The sequence below is a fragment of the Erigeron canadensis genome, chromosome 9 (assembly GCF_010389155.1).
Source record: "Erigeron canadensis isolate Cc75 chromosome 9, C_canadensis_v1, whole genome shotgun sequence".
NCBI lineage: Eukaryota > Viridiplantae > Streptophyta > Magnoliopsida > Asterales > Asteraceae > Erigeron > Erigeron canadensis.
The window spans coordinates 31,924,310-31,940,881 of record NC_057769.1 but is presented as its reverse complement, the minus strand read 5'-3'; the positions used below and the strand labels follow the sequence as shown (position 1 = coordinate 31,940,881).

At 31.0% G+C, this 16,572-nt stretch overlaps 1 protein-coding gene and 1 pseudogene across 1 annotated transcript; one reads left to right on the top strand and one right to left on the bottom strand.

Moving 5' to 3' along the window:
• Positions 1–1,178: 1,178 nt before the first annotated feature.
• Positions 1,179–5,388, bottom strand: LOC122581018 (lipid phosphate phosphatase delta-like). The gene is made up of 8 exons (XM_043753158.1): positions 5,193–5,388; positions 4,710–4,805; positions 4,276–4,350; positions 4,061–4,191; positions 3,302–3,405; positions 3,086–3,214; positions 2,493–2,608; positions 1,179–1,773 (listed from the first exon to the last, which is right to left on the bottom strand). Exons 1-8 carry the CDS (start codon positions 5,361–5,363, stop codon positions 1,363–1,365), a joined length of 1,233 nt encoding a protein of 410 aa, XP_043609093.1. The 5' UTR covers positions 5,364–5,388; the 3' UTR covers positions 1,179–1,362.
• An 8,549-nt stretch (positions 5,389–13,937) lies between these two features.
• Positions 13,938–16,220, top strand: LOC122583590 (annotated as a pseudogene).
• The last annotated feature ends 352 nt before the right edge of the window (positions 16,221–16,572 follow it).

Sequence of the window (16,572 nt, the reverse complement as noted above, 5' to 3'; positions counted from 1 at the left end):
AAAACCCTAATAAAATGGGGGCCAAAAATATAGGATTATAAATTAAATTAAATAAATACATAAAGTATATGCTTTTGTTGTGTGCCATTGTCATATTATTCATTGGATTTTTGCTTACGTTTACTTTCCTTTTGCTATTGCATTTCAACCACGTGTTCTTTTACTTGCCTCATGTATGTATACTAAACGAATAAATATGATTCAAGACTTTGTCAATGTTCGTTTATTAAGCTTGATTAACAGTTTACGATCAGAGTTGGCTAAGAAGATTAGCTTGTTAATGTTTGTCGAGGTGACGACGTTCAATAAGTTTACAGCATTACTCAAATTGTATTGAGTTAACTTAAGTGACCACATGATTCTGTTAAAAAGGTCATATGTGCAAAGTGTGGTAATAAAACAATCCACCCGGGTCCGAGGTGTGAAAACCTTCAACCAACTCCATTATAGATATTTTTCACAAAAGAAATTACCTGATACATAAAGACTTGCAGAAACAATGTACAAATAATATACATAGACTAAGAGGTTCCGGTCAACCTACCTTTTTTTATATATATATTACTCATGTTATCAAGGGTTGTCGTTATCCACATTAAGGTTGTAAATGTGATAAGAGCTACTCTCGACTCGTTTAGTCTAAAAGAGTTCGAGTTTGAGCTTACTTTTCCAAAATAATGTATTCAACTCTAAAACGTTTTATAAAAAACCATAAGCTTTTCTACATAAGCTAACCTAATCACCTCACAAAATGATCTATCACAAGGAGAAAAAAAGAATTTTTTTACTCAATAACCAGTTTAATACCATTTATAATGTAACATCTCCTAATTCAAAGACATTATATGGCACGACATATTCACATATATTTACCATTTATTAGTCATACTTAACCTTAGAGGCTTAAAAGCAGCTTTTTATTAACAAACAATAATTATATAATAATAATAATAATAGATAAGTAAATAAAGGTTACCATGAATCACGCACTCGAGAAATGATTAATGTTCCTAACGAAATGACTAAAAAACCTCTTAACAATAAGAATGTGACATTTGTTAAAATCAAAGAATAAAGTAAAAAAGAGAACTATTAAGAATATTTTTAAAAGGATATATCGTTTCTCTTGCATATATATTCTTACTTGTACAGTTGTCCTTCAACTTGTTGCAAGAAACTTAAACATAACTTGACAACGCCAAACTTCGCGATTTCATGGCGATAAATTACTTAACTGTATGTTGTACAAATCCCTATAACAATATTAATCTGGTATTATCCAATATATCGACCAAAAAAGTTCATAGCACTAGAATAATATATATACACATAGAATGTCTCAAAACAATACTATGGATGTTATCACAAGTTGAGTTGAGAGAACAAAGAAGGAACAAGATCAACCACGGACCAAGCAAGACCGGCATATTGCAGCAATCGGATGCCAGTATCAACATCAAACGAGTCCTGCCTGCTAAAAAACATCTTTTGGAGATACCCGCCAGACTGTTTGACTTCATTTGACTTTTTGACCCCTGAAGAACCAATCAAAGCTGCAACATAGCCGGATGATCTTACTGGGATCCCCAGTGCACTTGCTGTAATGGGAAGAATCCATTTTGCAAGAGCTTTGCTGCAGAATTTAACGAGCAGAATTGTTGGGATACCGATTAGAATTCTGCCAGCAAAGGCTGGAATCGTGAGTTGAGGCGTGAATAAACGTGATACATTTTCGTGATGAAATTGATGGTATGTTTGTTGGACACCTGTTACCTGAAAGTAGTGTAATCATTGATTGTGAGACATGAATGTATAGATTTGTACATACAGTATAGTTATAATTCTACATATTAACTAAGCAGCCAAGGAAAGGGTATTTAGTCAGTTGGACAATAGACAAGGTATAGTATAAGTTGCACAGATAATTTAATGGTTTAAAAAGGGTACAGGTATATTGGTCAACTGAACACCAGGCACAAGAAAAGATTTTCTATGCATCTATGTCACATAATGCTCTTCGTGTAGGTATTTGATTTCCTCAACAATTTTACACTAAACATAACTTTCAAGAACTTCAAACACTTGTTCACGATACAAAACACAATTTTTGTGATGTTCCATTCATTATGCCCATTCCGTTTCATTTTGCCTTCATTTGCAGTTGTACATAAAAAAAGGCAAATGAAAACTTAAAAAATATATATTGTCCATTCATACGTCCCAAATGAATGGAAAACGGTTTTTTTATTAAGCTTAATATTTTATCCCATGAAAACTGCAATGTATAATTGGGTAATATAGTATTAGAAGATGTTGCCTATCTGTCAAATATCTTAAATAAAATACCTTTATAATGACAGATCAAGTAATCTTGAATACCCAAGTTAATATCACCACCTTTTTTGTAATCAACACATTTGACAAAATATATCTAAAATAGAAATTCTTGCAATTTCAATGGGAAAGGTGTCATAAGAGAGTTGTATTCTTACGATTCCCAGTGCCACGCCGGTGAAGGCCGTGTGAAACTCAAAACTTGGAGTTGGATGTTTGGGTGTTGGGTAGGCAAAGAGCAACAATGAGCTAAGTGCAATCCAAAAGTATGTAACTGCAACAAAGATAAAAACATTAGGACCCAAGAGTGAAATGTCAGTTGCTACTATTAGTCTATTACCAAGTCAAACCACATCCTTATGGAAAAAAAATGTAAGCAAATTCTTAATTCCATGATATAAAAATCCTAGAAACTATATCCTGCCGCATTCTTCATGACTAAATTTTGTAACTTACTAATGACATTGTTTTTGGTGTGCAAGTATACAAGATAAGATTCCTATAATTTGTCATTCTGAGATTTTGCAGCTAATCAATAGCCAATACTCAGAACAATATTCTCAGAGTAAGTCTTATTTGGACAACGAAAATATATCCCGCTTAGAATAATAGGTTGAGAAAGGAAACTACTATAATTACAACATTTGACCACATGTGTGGTTTAATTGATAAAAGAGTGAGTGTGTAGTTAATATCTGAACTACCTTTCACTAATAAAAGTAAAGAGAATTTCAAGTAAAAGAAAGAATACCGTTTTTTCCTAAAGTTACAAAATTGTCGATGGAGTCATGAACTTGAAGCCAAAATGCAAGGATTGTTAGTCCAAGAACAAGCCCACCAAAGATGTCGATCACACTATGCATACCAAGATATATTCTTCCTATAAAGAGATATTAAAGGAATCAGGTGGTAACCTATTGATCAAAATAGAGAAGATGAGAGATAAGAAAAGCAAATTAAAGCTTACCGAGACCAATAAGGCCTATGAACAAGCAAACAAATGTAATTCCTGCTATGTGATAGAATGAACCCATACTTTCATGGCATGATAAGACATAATGCAAGAGGTAACTGAAAATCCAAAGAAAAAAAATGAAAACAAGATTATGAACATACACAAAAATTCTATTCCAAAACAAAGTTAGCAACCCACACATAGTTTTACAGCTAGGGTGACAATATTTACGGGCTGGGTTACAAGTTGAAAGGGTTTGGGTCAAAGGAGTAAATTCTTGTACAGGCTGGATAGGTTGACATGAAAAACTTTTATCCCAAAAAAAATTTGGATTTGTTTGAGTATAATTAGTGTGTGGTTTTATGCATTGATAATACAGTATAAGAGACTTCTGACCCGTTTAACTTGTTCGGCCATTTAACCCATTCAATAAAAGGCAGAACTATAACCAAATGACTTATGTAAATGGGTTGAAATTGCCCACTTCTATTTACATTCTAAGAACACATTGGAGAAAATCTAGACATCGGTTTAACAAATCAGACTCTTTACCAAGTCATGAACTACCAGTAGAGTAAATGACCATGGGGTTTTTAGGGAAATTCTTAAACTTGAAGACATATTTAGAAACATACTCTTATATAGGTTGAACTATACGCTCTTATTATTACCTTATGCAGAGAGATTGGCTAAGTTCATGAATCATCAAGAAGTATAAGTGAAAGTGTGAAACATATCGACATAGAAAATCGTTAAAAAGTGGTAACATACCCTGACAAACAAACTGTATTAAGAGTGTGAGAAGACGGCAATCCATATTCCAATGCATTCTCTTTCTCATCTTTTGTGGCAGTTAGTATCCTCACTGGTGGAGATTTGGGTCTAGGAGCAGACACCACATCCTACACAAACTTATGCATCTCAGCGAATGCGAATATATAAGCTCCAAAAAACAACAAAAATCAAGAACGAAAATGGCAGTTTACCTTTATACAATTCCCTAAATAATCACAAAACGCCATTAAAAGTGTCATCTGCCTTGCCAATTTCCCATGTCCACTCTACATAGTAAACTAACACCATTCAATAGATACAAGAAGCAGAAACATAACCTATTTAAACGGAAATATGAATATTATTTTGTTTCCTGTGCTAAATACGCATATAAGGCTGGAATGATAATGTATACAAAGGTTTTGGTACACCTAAATACATATTTAGTGAGAAGGAAAACTTATCATAGAAGCTAAAACATTAAAACTTTTCATAAATGCATTTTTCAGATGGAGTACGTAACAACATATCATTTGAAACACATGAGATTTGACACTTCCCTTTTACGTAATCATAATTAAAACACTACAATTGAACCATTCGAAATAGTGATAAACAGTTAACTTTTTGCATCACGAAAACTTACCCAAAATAGCAACGGAAGAAAGCCAGTATAAAAGGGCACAGAAACAACACAAGATAGCCCAGAGAAGAAAGCATCCAAAAAACCATGCTGATATTTCTGCAAAAATTCAAGACAAAGTTAAGTAAATAACACTAATCCAACACCAGTAACAAGCAAGTTGAAACCTTTAATGACACCCACCAAAATTAAACATATAAAAAATCAATAATTCATAACCTAACCAAATTACAAGACTAGTAGCAAAAGTGTGAGAAACTAGTTGCATAAAATGTCTATAATATTCACATTTCTTGAAAAACCCACCAATAGTTTCAAACAATGCTGCTATTCTACACATACCCACAACAAAAATAACACAAAATGACCAAAATTCAACATAAATTTCAAAACTTTATGAGATTAAGAACATGGGTCTGTGCAAAACAAAATAAAATAAAATAAAATTCCAATTATAAAAATATATACATATAGATATAAGTATACCTGGATCTGAAGAATAGTAGGAGTACCAGAAACAACACAATGAATAACACATGGTTGTGCTAAAGATCTAATCTTTTTGGTGAAATTAAAAATTGAAGAAAAAATAATCCATGTGAACACCCCAAACAAGAAATATACTTGCCATGTTGGTATTAACATTATGCTTTCCATTTTTATCTTCTTTTTTTTTTTTTTTTTTTTTGCTTTTTCTATATTTTTTTTTCTTTGTTCCCTCAAGAAATTGAGGGATCAAAGAAGGGATTGAATAAAATGTAGATTTGTGAAATTTGAATTGGGGTTTGATAATAATACAGTAATTAGTTGTAATTATATATTAGTATTTTTATATTATAATGATAAAACTAATTACTTGGGGATGACCGGAAATGGAGTATGTGACTTTGAGAAATTTGGATTTTTTTTTAGGGAAGAAAAATTTGGAGCCAGACGGCAGACAATACATACATATAAATATAAATATATAAAATAAAATAATATTAAAGTAAGATTTTGAGCCATATGTTTTGCAACTTGGAGTAATTCTTGAATAATAAACGGGTTACATGTTTACAATTAAGGATGAATCAAAGCTTTTTAACATTACTGATACTCGTACGATATAGGATAGCTATATAGATTCATAAAGAAATTTAAATATGTCTCATGGGGATTTGTGAGTATGAAGTAAATTGTGATTAAAGTAAATCGATGATTAAAACTAAGTTATAATAAACAGTAATGATATATATAATCACTAGATTATTTTCCCGCATGATACGCGGAACAAACATATTAAGCTTTTAATTTAACATAATTTGAATATTAGATAAGACATAATAAAATAAGATAATAATATTTTTTTTAAAGTCGTATAAAAAACGATTAGGAAAATATGTATAATATATCTTTATATAATGATAATGTAATGTTAAATATATAGGTAGGGGTTGGGTATAGTAAAACTAAATCAAGATCTTGACCATTAGATCATGGTTAATTTGATGCACAAAGATTCATGAAGCAATTGATGTGCGATGATTTTTATAATGCACGGTAATTTTCAACGAAGAGAAATTTATTGTTTTATTAGTTTTACTTTAATACTTGTTTTATTTTATCTAGAACTTCTATAGATAATACATGTTTCAAATTTAATACATCACTTCTACATGTAATTTTTCTTAAAAGGATAAGCTTTAAAATTATAGATTTACACTCATTTATCTAATTAGGTTTTTTTTCCTTTTATGTTGACATAACTATAATAGCTTGTGCTTCATAAGTATTTATATAAAAATTTATATAAAAATAAGTCTTAAAAATTTATAAATTTTTAGAGCTTGTTTTGTAACACCCCAAATATTTTAAGGTAAAAGAAAGTAACCCATTTTTATAGTTTTGACATTTAATTAATTTCCTAGTATTTTATTTTTGGATATGAGGTTAATTTAGTTGGAACTTTAGCGGATAGCGGGTAAAATACCCACCAAATTGAGAAGTGGGTCGTGGCACCCCTAGGAAGTGCCAGACATCTTCTTTTGAGTATGAATCATACTTCCACCTTGGCTCACCTTCATTCTTCATGCATTCCTCTTTCATTTCTTTTTCAAAATCAAGTCAAATTCCTTCAATTCAAGGATAAGGACAATCATATTAAGCATCACCATCAAGTAATCTTTATTCAAGAATTCAAAGTTAGGGTTTGTGGGTTTAGTGGTGGTGGCCGAAAATTGGGAGAAAAGGAGGAAGGAATTGCGAATCTAAAACCCCAAGTAATTGTCTTTCTTGTTGAGGTAATAAAATTCCCCAAATTAGTTTTATCTTTCTTTTGAATTTAGGGTTCATGAAGGAACCAAATTGGGGATTTTGCTAGAAATTGAATTATGATTAATTTTCCCCAATTCCTTAGTTAACCTAGTTGTCATTGAGTTATATGATATGTTGTTTTTGAAAATAATGAGGGCATGTGATAAATTTTAGTTCTCAAGAAAAGATGAATTTTGACTAGTTATGGAATTATTGATGAAAATGGTAGGTTGAACTACCTAGTGTGTTTGTTAAAGAAAATGAAACTCAATGACAAATGGGTTGGGTTTTGGGTCTAGGAAGGCTAGTGATTGAGTATGACTCGGTTGAGCTAGTCATAGTTGTGAATGTAAGCTTATGCATTTTTACGATATGATCATAGGTTGAAGATTGCTTGTGCTTGTTCATTTAGCGTTATTATCTTTGTTGCGGAGGAGGTGAGTATATTTGCATACCCTTATGTTTATGTTGGGTCAATTACCATGAGATGTGAATGTTCCAAGCATGATAATTGATTTGCATGAAGCCCATGTGGGGCATTGTTTATGAGGCCTAAGAACCTCCAGGGCCTAAGAATCCCGATAGTTGATGTGATATGAGGCCTAAGAACCTCCGGGGCCTAAGAATCCCGATAGATATGATCGTTATGATTGTTTAGCTTATATGGATCCATATATGTGTTGTTAGTGTACAAGGTGAATATGTAAATGTGTCATGACGATGCCATAGGTTACATGTAAAAGTCCTTGTACTTCGCCCTCCTTCGTATTCGTAAATGTATGCAAGTATATTCGCTAAGCCTTTGCTTATATTTTAGTTGTTTACCCTTTTATAGGTAATTCCGGAAGAGGGAACTAGTGTTGTTAATTGAAGGAAGTTGAATTAGGGCTTGAAGTAACTTTGGAAACTCTTGAAGGTATTTAGGTCATTCTTGGACGAATGATGATTTTTTGGTGTAGATGCCTAGTCGTCCCCCTCCTTTGGCTCTTGGTACATTTTGGTTTTATGATGATGTTTTGGTTGTAATTCTGCAAAGGTTCAGGTGTAAAGCTTTTGAAAATTGTAATTTTGAATGTTGGGCGAAAATGGCGTCAAAATGGGTAAATGACCCATTGATGGTGTTCATGGGTTGTGAAACTAGTTAATGATGTAAATTTGTTCAAATTGAGTCTATAACATCCTTGGTCATCTTTGAAAAGTGTTTTATGAAGTTCATGTTGATTTGTGAAGGTTGTAAGTTTGTTCATGTGTTGAAATGGTTTAGGGTTGCTGATCAGGTGGCTCACTGCGGCGCAGTGGGGGTGGTTTTGTCCACTGCGGCACAGTGGAATTTCACGTAAAGAATTCTGCTTCTTCCCACTGCGGCGCAATGGGGGTGTGTCAAACCCACTGCGGCGCAGTGGGGCAACTTCTCTTCCAGGGCCGAGGCTTTCCATTGCGGCGCAGTGGGGAGTGCTCAACCCACTGCGACGCAGTGGGGTGTAAAAAAAAAAATTATGTGTTTTCGATTTATCGAGTCTAGTCTTTTCATGTTTAATTTAGCTTATTAACTAAAAGAGCTTGTGATTCATAAGAGCTTATTAATTTTACACTAAAAATTATAAAATATAGATATATATATATATATATATATAATTTTAATCAATAATTTACACCTTTTAACTTTAAATGTTTAATTTATATTTATTATAATTTTTGGTTATCAACTTAAGAAGATTATCTTTAATTTTTCATCATTTAATTAACTGGACAAATTCGAGATATGAAACATTGTCTATTAAAAAGTATTTTAAAAGATGAAATAAGATATATGTGTTCAATGTTCTAGAATTATATTTTGTTGAATTTGTTTTTATTTATACTTTTTACATTTGAATTTATATATTTAATATTTATCTTATTAATTAAAATGTTATAAAAAAAATCTGTGTATTTTATATGGGCATAATATCGTATTAAATCCCGTAACCATAGTGATTTTATAATAATGAATTGAACTTAATTATACGGGGTATAATATCATAGAAAACAGCACTAGCCAAATGTATAAATGTATCATGAGATCCGAAAACCATCACATATATTAGTCCACGACCCAATTTTATGCATAAGCCCATGTTTAATAAAAATGGAAAATGAAGCCAGCAAATGATCCAAGAGTTATTATTGAAAGTTTTTTTTTTCCATCAAATGGTTGAGACTTTTTCAAAAAAGAATTTAAGGTGTTGTTTTATAGTTATTGGTAGATTGTTTTGTTAGAGTTATGGATTTACCTTAAATTTTTAAAATCACATCAAAATCAGAACTTATAAGCATAGTGCCTAACGGCAAATAGTCTTGTGATTTCGGATCGTAAACTCAAAATTTTGAAATCTTCATATTAATAACTTATTATAAGTATTATAAGTAATAGAAGTTGAAGAATTGAGATTGAAAAAGAGACAAATTATTAATGAGAAAACGATCAATTAAATAGGTTATACTGTCTATTGTATCAATAAGTCAAATAATTAGACTATGTTTTTGAGTTTTTCTAAGGGGGGAAAAGAAATGAATCCAAATGATTATAAAATAAGTTGAGTTCTTGAGTTTTTTTAAATAAGGAAGGAAAAGAAATGAATTGATAAGATTCAAAGGATTTTTTAGTTGTTTTTAGAATATGGGGTACTTGGTAGGGGTTTTTAGTGGTGAAGAATGGGTAATGTAATGGTTGATGGTGCTTGTTTTAAAACAATGTAGTTAATGAATAACAAAATTGGGTAATGGGCCATTAGGGGCAAGGGTGTAGTCGGCAAAAAGCATCGGCAAGTTGTTTTGACAAGTTTTGGCAATTTGGCAAGAGTATAACACATGCATTAGCAAGTTTTGGCAAATCAATCGGCAAGTTTGATCGGCTAGTTTTGGCCGATTGTGGCAAACATTGGCAAGCGTAAAGAGTTTTTTTGTTTTTTACTTGCTTTGTCTTTTTTGTAGCAAGTTTTGACAAGAAATGACATTACACCACATATTTTGGCAACCATTTGGCAAGAATTAGCTACATTTTGGCAAATCCACGTGGCGCTCCCTTATTGGTTGAAAACTTCTCAATTTGTCAAAATATTGACACTACACTTTTATCCCTTATAGAGTAAATTGGGAGGAATGGTTATGATTGCCCGCTTATTTCCCCGCCTTATATTCCTACACGTTCTCTTTTTTTTTTATCTCTCATTTTTTCATATACTCATCCTCCATCAAAGAGAATATTTATCAACATATATCAAACACAGGTCGATCAAAAATCACTCAGATATTTCATATTCATACTACAAAGTATCTATATTATTATATTTTTACTTTTTTAACAACACTTTAATGACATTAATGGATGGATGAAATTAACAATTCAAACTAGTAACATCAGCAACAAAAGATGAATCTATTTATTTTTTGATGATTACTTTTGTCTGTTAATGGTAAATATAAAAACTCATGAGCCATAAAAGATGGGTTAAGGTCGATGTATGATGTAACTTGAATTGTGACTACTTCTTTCTCTTTTTTTTTTCCTTGATATGTCTAGTTTTGAAAGGTACTGGATAGTTGTTTTTGAAATGGAGTAAATTTTATATTTCCCCTCCCTAAACCATATAAATATCATATATATCAAATTCAAATACATAATATCATATTTCCCCTCCTTAAACACTAAAATATCATGTATGTCCAATTTTAAAAAATAATATCATATTTCCCTTCTTTGTAATGTAAGAATATCATTTATACCCAATTCGAAAGCTTTAATTAAATTTAAATTTCTAAAACAAAAATATGTCAATAATTAATTTATCCTTTCTTCTTTTTCAAATAAAATGTCAACCCATGTATTAATGCAATCAAAATGACCTACATTCATAGTAAAATACATAAATGATATAAATTGCTTTATTGTTTATTCACGTCATTTAATAGTAATGTTTACATTTACATTTCTTTTTATTGACATATGATCAGTATTTGTATGTCTTTCTAGATGCTTGTACTAATTTGTTTATATGGCTTGAAACTAAGATTTAATGCATATTAGATTTTTTTTTTTTACCGATCTAGGTGCTCTATGATTTGATTGTGGTAGCTCATTCGCATAGATGATACCAACATATAATTGAAAGATGGATGTAATAATCACTAATGGATTAAAAATGTATAACAATTGTTAATAAAATTATAAATGCAACTAAATTGATTAATTAGGTATATATGATATTTATAACTCTTAAAGAAGGGAAAATATGATATTTTATATTTGAATTGGATATATATGATATTTTTATAGTTTAAGGAGGGGAAATTTGAAATTCACTCTTTGAAATATAACTCGATTCTTAATATATCTAATCTCTTGATTATTAACACCTATTAATAGTTTTTCAAATACAGAGTATATAAAATATTTTAATCTATAGTTTTTTTGTTCTCCTGATTAGCATTATTTTTTTTTTCTTGATTATTGATAATGGTAATTTAACTGACATGAATGTGTAAAATTTGTGAGTTGTTAGAGACGATTGAGGAAAAATAAACTTATATTATAATGCATTTCTAAGAATCAAACATGATCAATGACAATGATAATGATTACTTTTCACGAACCAAACAATACTGATGCAATGGTAGTATGTATTCTCTAGTATTTTTTTGCATTCCATTTTCCATTCCTTAATTTGAACCAGGCACACCCTAAAAATCTTCTTTTCATTTTTGTGATGATTTGAAAGGATTCTATCTTCTATTCTCATCATATCATATTATTTCATTTCTTTTCTTTATATAATCCAACTCGACAACAGAGCATTAGAGTTCAATTATAAGTCTAATAAGAAAATTGAATCTATATACAATTAAAAATAATAATTTAATAAAATAAATAATTTAAAAGGACACGTGTCGATCAAGGTACGTCACGTGTCGTTTCAAGAACATCTCAATTTTGTTTTAGTTTATTGATAGATATGTTGATAATTTGATAAATTATTAAATTCATGTAATATTATATATGTGACAACCCATATGACGTAAGTTTTTGATAGGTCATTTTAATGATCAGAACATTTTTATCAAATCAGCAACGTACGATATCCAAAATTATAATTCATTTTTATCTATGTTCCCTAATAAAACAAACTCAACCTCCTCCCTTAAATTTAAGAACATGATATGTCTAATTTATCCCCATCTTAATACATCATTTTTCTACTTTATAAAATGTGACTAAAATGCTTTTAAAAAAAATTCAACATCTATCTTTCTCTCACGTAGACACAGATAGAAAAAAACCTTAATTCACAATTCGTACCTTCCTCCCCCTTTCACATCCCACCGTAAAAATTCATCACATCGTCGACCGCAATAAAATTAGTATTTATGTTAATAACCACATTGTCACCGCCGCTGCATTGCGCGGGCACCAATTTAATTATAAACAGTTAGTAATAACTAGTTACATTCCATAATACTTAACTCATAACAAATTAGGAATCATTTATGAGATAAATACCTCAAAATACAAATAACTATGACAGTTTGATTTTTTTATTATTTAAACGGCATAAATTACTATGACTTAGCGGTCTTAACCCATAATAAATTGGGGATTATTGGGATAAGTAAAAAATAGAACTAACTATTAACTAAGGGTAACAGGAGTCATTGCTATGAAATTTTCATCCTTCCAATTCACACCAATCACATTTTTTCAACTTATTGTACCCCTCCAATCCTCTCAATCCATTTCTTTGGCATTCACAATTTTTTCAATCATCCCAAAAAAAATTTATTTTTTCATTTGATTTAATCAGACATTTTAATAAAACATAAAACTAAGGGTACTAGGAGCCGTTAGCTATGTTTTTTTGTTATGGTTTATTTCTCCTTAAATCCATGTGAAAAGTGTGGTATATGAGAAAACTGTAGATTTGGTTGTGGTTTGGTTTGAAAAATGAAAGTCTATATATAGAGGAAAAAAATGAGTTCTTTTTTTAAAAATTCCGAACGGTCTTATTAGAGATTGAATGGCAGTCCCAACGTTCAAAAATTGCAACATGCTTTTATACCCTCTACAACTTATAAGCCCGATTAATCTCAACCCATACAGAACCTATAAAAGTGGCGACGGTGTTTATGGGCGGGCTCCTCCAGCTTGTCTTCAACCCGATGTGACTCCGAGTGCCTTAAGATTTTTAACATGTTATGTTGACAACTTAATAATTATCTAGATCGAAGTTTTTGTCAACCGAGTGCCCTTAATGATTTCAATTCTATCACGTCTTCAATAGATAGTTAATAATACAACATTTTGAAACAAAAAATAAATACCCTGTATAAAATTAAATTGTCCGAAAAGATTTAAAAGAGAGTAAACTTTAAAAATACATTAAAAAAAGGGATTTTCTAACCGCTGCCTCAAGGGCAATAGTTTACTTTTCTTATTATGGATACTATTCTCTAATTTAATGCTCTAAATCAAAACTCTCATCAATCTTTAATAATTTTATTTACACTCAAATATTTTACATTAAATACCTATTGCCATCAACTTAAAAGATGATTCGTTCAAACCTTCTTAAAAATATCCTAATCATATTGCAAATCATCACTGTAAATATCAAATAATAGACAACTTTTAATACTTAATTGACTTCTTGTATATATGTGGCTTGTTCATCTTTACAGAAAGACACAAATATTTTTCATTTCTAATGAATATGTATTGAAAGAGAGTGGAAGACATATCAAAAATCACAGGTAACTAAACATTCATTCTTTATATGTAACATTGTTACTAATTTCTTATATTTTTTTGAACGTACCGTTTTATAGTTATCCATAAGAACGTACTCTTTTGTAGTGTTTATGTAGCACCCATGTTTGTATAAATTTCTTATTGCAGAGTATTTAGTCATGATTAATTTGGATTTGAACAAGCCCCCGACCGAGGAAGGTGATGAAACTCTAACTAATTATGAACCTTTTGTTGGGCAAACTTTCTCGACTTTTGAAGAGGCACATCTTTTCTATAAAAACTATGCCTACAAAAATGGATTTTCTATTCGCAAAGATCGATTTATTAAGAAAAATGATAGGATAGTAAGACGGGATATGTATTGTCACCGAGGTGGTAAAAAACCACTCAAACAAATTGAACCCTCTAAGCAGCAACGAAATAGAGAGTCTATAAAGTTTGAGTGTAATGCTCATATTCGTATTACTTTAAAAAAAAGTTTCGATATATTCCCGGAAGAATGGCATGTGACAACATTCATCAAACATCACAATCATGAGTTGCTATCACCCGATGAAATACGTTTTCTTCCCGCTAACCGCAATATCACTAAAGAAGATGAGCATCAAATTTTACTATTCAAAGATGCCGGACTTAATGTACGACAAATCATTAATGTAATGGAGCTCCAAAAGCAAGTCAAACATGGAGATCTTTCTTTTCTAGAAAAAGATGTTCATAATTTATTTGCAAAAGTGAGAAGAATGGTTGGTGCTAGCGATGCTACGAATCATAATGATCATATGAAAAAATTAAAACAAGAAAATCCCAATTTTCAATATGTATTCACAGTTGACGAAGAGAGAAGGTTGGAAAACTTATTTTGGTGTCATTCTCAAAGTTTTAGTTGGTATACTAACTACAGTGATGTAGTTGTTTTTGACACCACTTACAAGGTTAATGCGTATGATATGCCTTGTGCACTTTTTGTTGGCATTAACAATCATGGAAAAACGGTGTTATTTGGAAGTGCACTCCTTCGCGATGAGACAAGACGAACATTTAGATGGCTGATGAAGGTACATAATCTACTAATATTACATGCATTCCATGATGTTCTGTTACTAACATTATTATTATTTTTTTATTGTAGATTTTTGTAACGGTAATGAAGAAACCACCAAAAACCATTATAACTGATCAAGATCCATGGATGGCCGAAGCAATTTCTATTGAACTTCCAACAACAAAGCATAGTTATTGTATATGGCATATCACCTCAAAGTTTAGTAGTTGGTTTACGGCTCTTCTTCGTACTGCATATCAAAGTTAGTGTAGTGACTTTTATATGGTTTATAGGATGGTCTCTGTTGAAGAGTTTGAACATAATTGGCACTCAATAGTCATAAAATATAATTTGGAGAATAAAACATGTTGTGGGTTTGTATGATATTCGAAAGTTTTGGGCACCAGCTTATTTACGTGAGTATTTTTTCGGAGGGATGACATCCACTAGTAGATCAGAAAGTATCAATGCATTCATAAAGAAATTCGTTTCATCCCACACAAGTTTGAAGGATTTTGTTAAACAGGTTAACTCCACATTTCTTTCATTTAATATGATTTATATGTTAATTACTTTATGTACCACTTGAATTTTTAGAATACGTGAGATTTACAATTGATCCATCATGCGAAATACTTATTACTATTTTATTGCAACTAACCATATGTTAATTTTTTAGATTGATCATGCGGTGGAGGAGATAAAGAGAAAAGAATCACAAGATTATATGTCCTCTATAGTTAAGCATGTTTCTTCAAGCATCATGTCACCATTATTGAAACAAGCTTTTCATGCTCTTACGCCATTTGCTTTCAAAAAGTTTCAAGAAGAAAATGCAAAAGCAACTCAGTATATGATTGTTCAAGTTCATGGTAATGAGTTCATTATAAAATACTTTGATGAAGGAAATCATAAAAGGCACATTGTGTTTTGGGATGGAAGAATAGCATTGTGTAGTTGCAAGAACTTTGAGTTTTGGGATATTCTTTGTCGGCATATATTTCTGGTGCTCAACCACAAAGATTGTTTTAAAATTCCACCCGAATACTTACCTTTACGTTGGTGTCGGAATTTATTACAAAGGGGCGGTGTGTTTCAAAATGTGTCACAAGAAGAGACGTTTATGGACGATCAATTAGAAGGTGGTGATATTTTGTGTCCTCCAAAGTCCGTAACAAAAGGGCGTCCAAAAAAAAGACGTTTCATGGGTGGAAAAGAGTTGCCAAATAAGACAATCAAGACTCGTTCAATATGCAAAGAAAGCGGACACATGAAACCCACATGTAGCAATAAAGAGAATAATATGGTCTTGGGTACTCGTTCTTCAAATTTGAGTGGAAAGAAATGTTTAGCTAGTGATATAGGGTTGAATCCTATTTTCACTTTGAAGTATTAGAAGAATTTAAGTCTTTAAAACCTTTTGTTGGGTTATTTATTTGGATGGTATTTTGTTTACAAATAAGAGTGACGATTTGCTATATGCTCATTGGAAGTGCAACATGAAAAATTGAAAATATTTGTGTCCAAACTTGATGAACATAAAGCATACGAAGTTGTCTATATTTTGATATATACTAGGGATGATTTGAATAATATTTGCTAGTAATGTAAAATATTGTAGGAGAAGGTATATCTTTTAACTTGCTGACAATAAGTAACGTAAATTATATTGTAGTATTTAATGTAAAATATTTGAGTGTAATAAATAAAAATATTAAAGATTAGTGTGAGTTTTGATTTAGAGCATT

What these genes read in the sequence shown, in the direction of transcription:
- LOC122581018 (XM_043753158.1), bottom strand. Translation starts at nt 5,363, where the DNA reads ATGGAAAGCATAATGTTAATACCAACATGGCAAGTATATTTCTTGTTT. An exon ending in AATACAGTTTGTTTGTCAGG is followed by an intron (nt 3,406 to 4,060) that starts GTATGTTACCAC and finishes TTGGATTTTCAG; the next exon opens with TTACCTCTTGCATTATGTCT. An exon ending in CATAGGCCTTATTGGTCTCG is followed by an intron (nt 3,215 to 3,301) that starts GTAAGCTTTAAT and finishes ATCTCTTTATAG; the next exon opens with GAAGAATATATCTTGGTATG.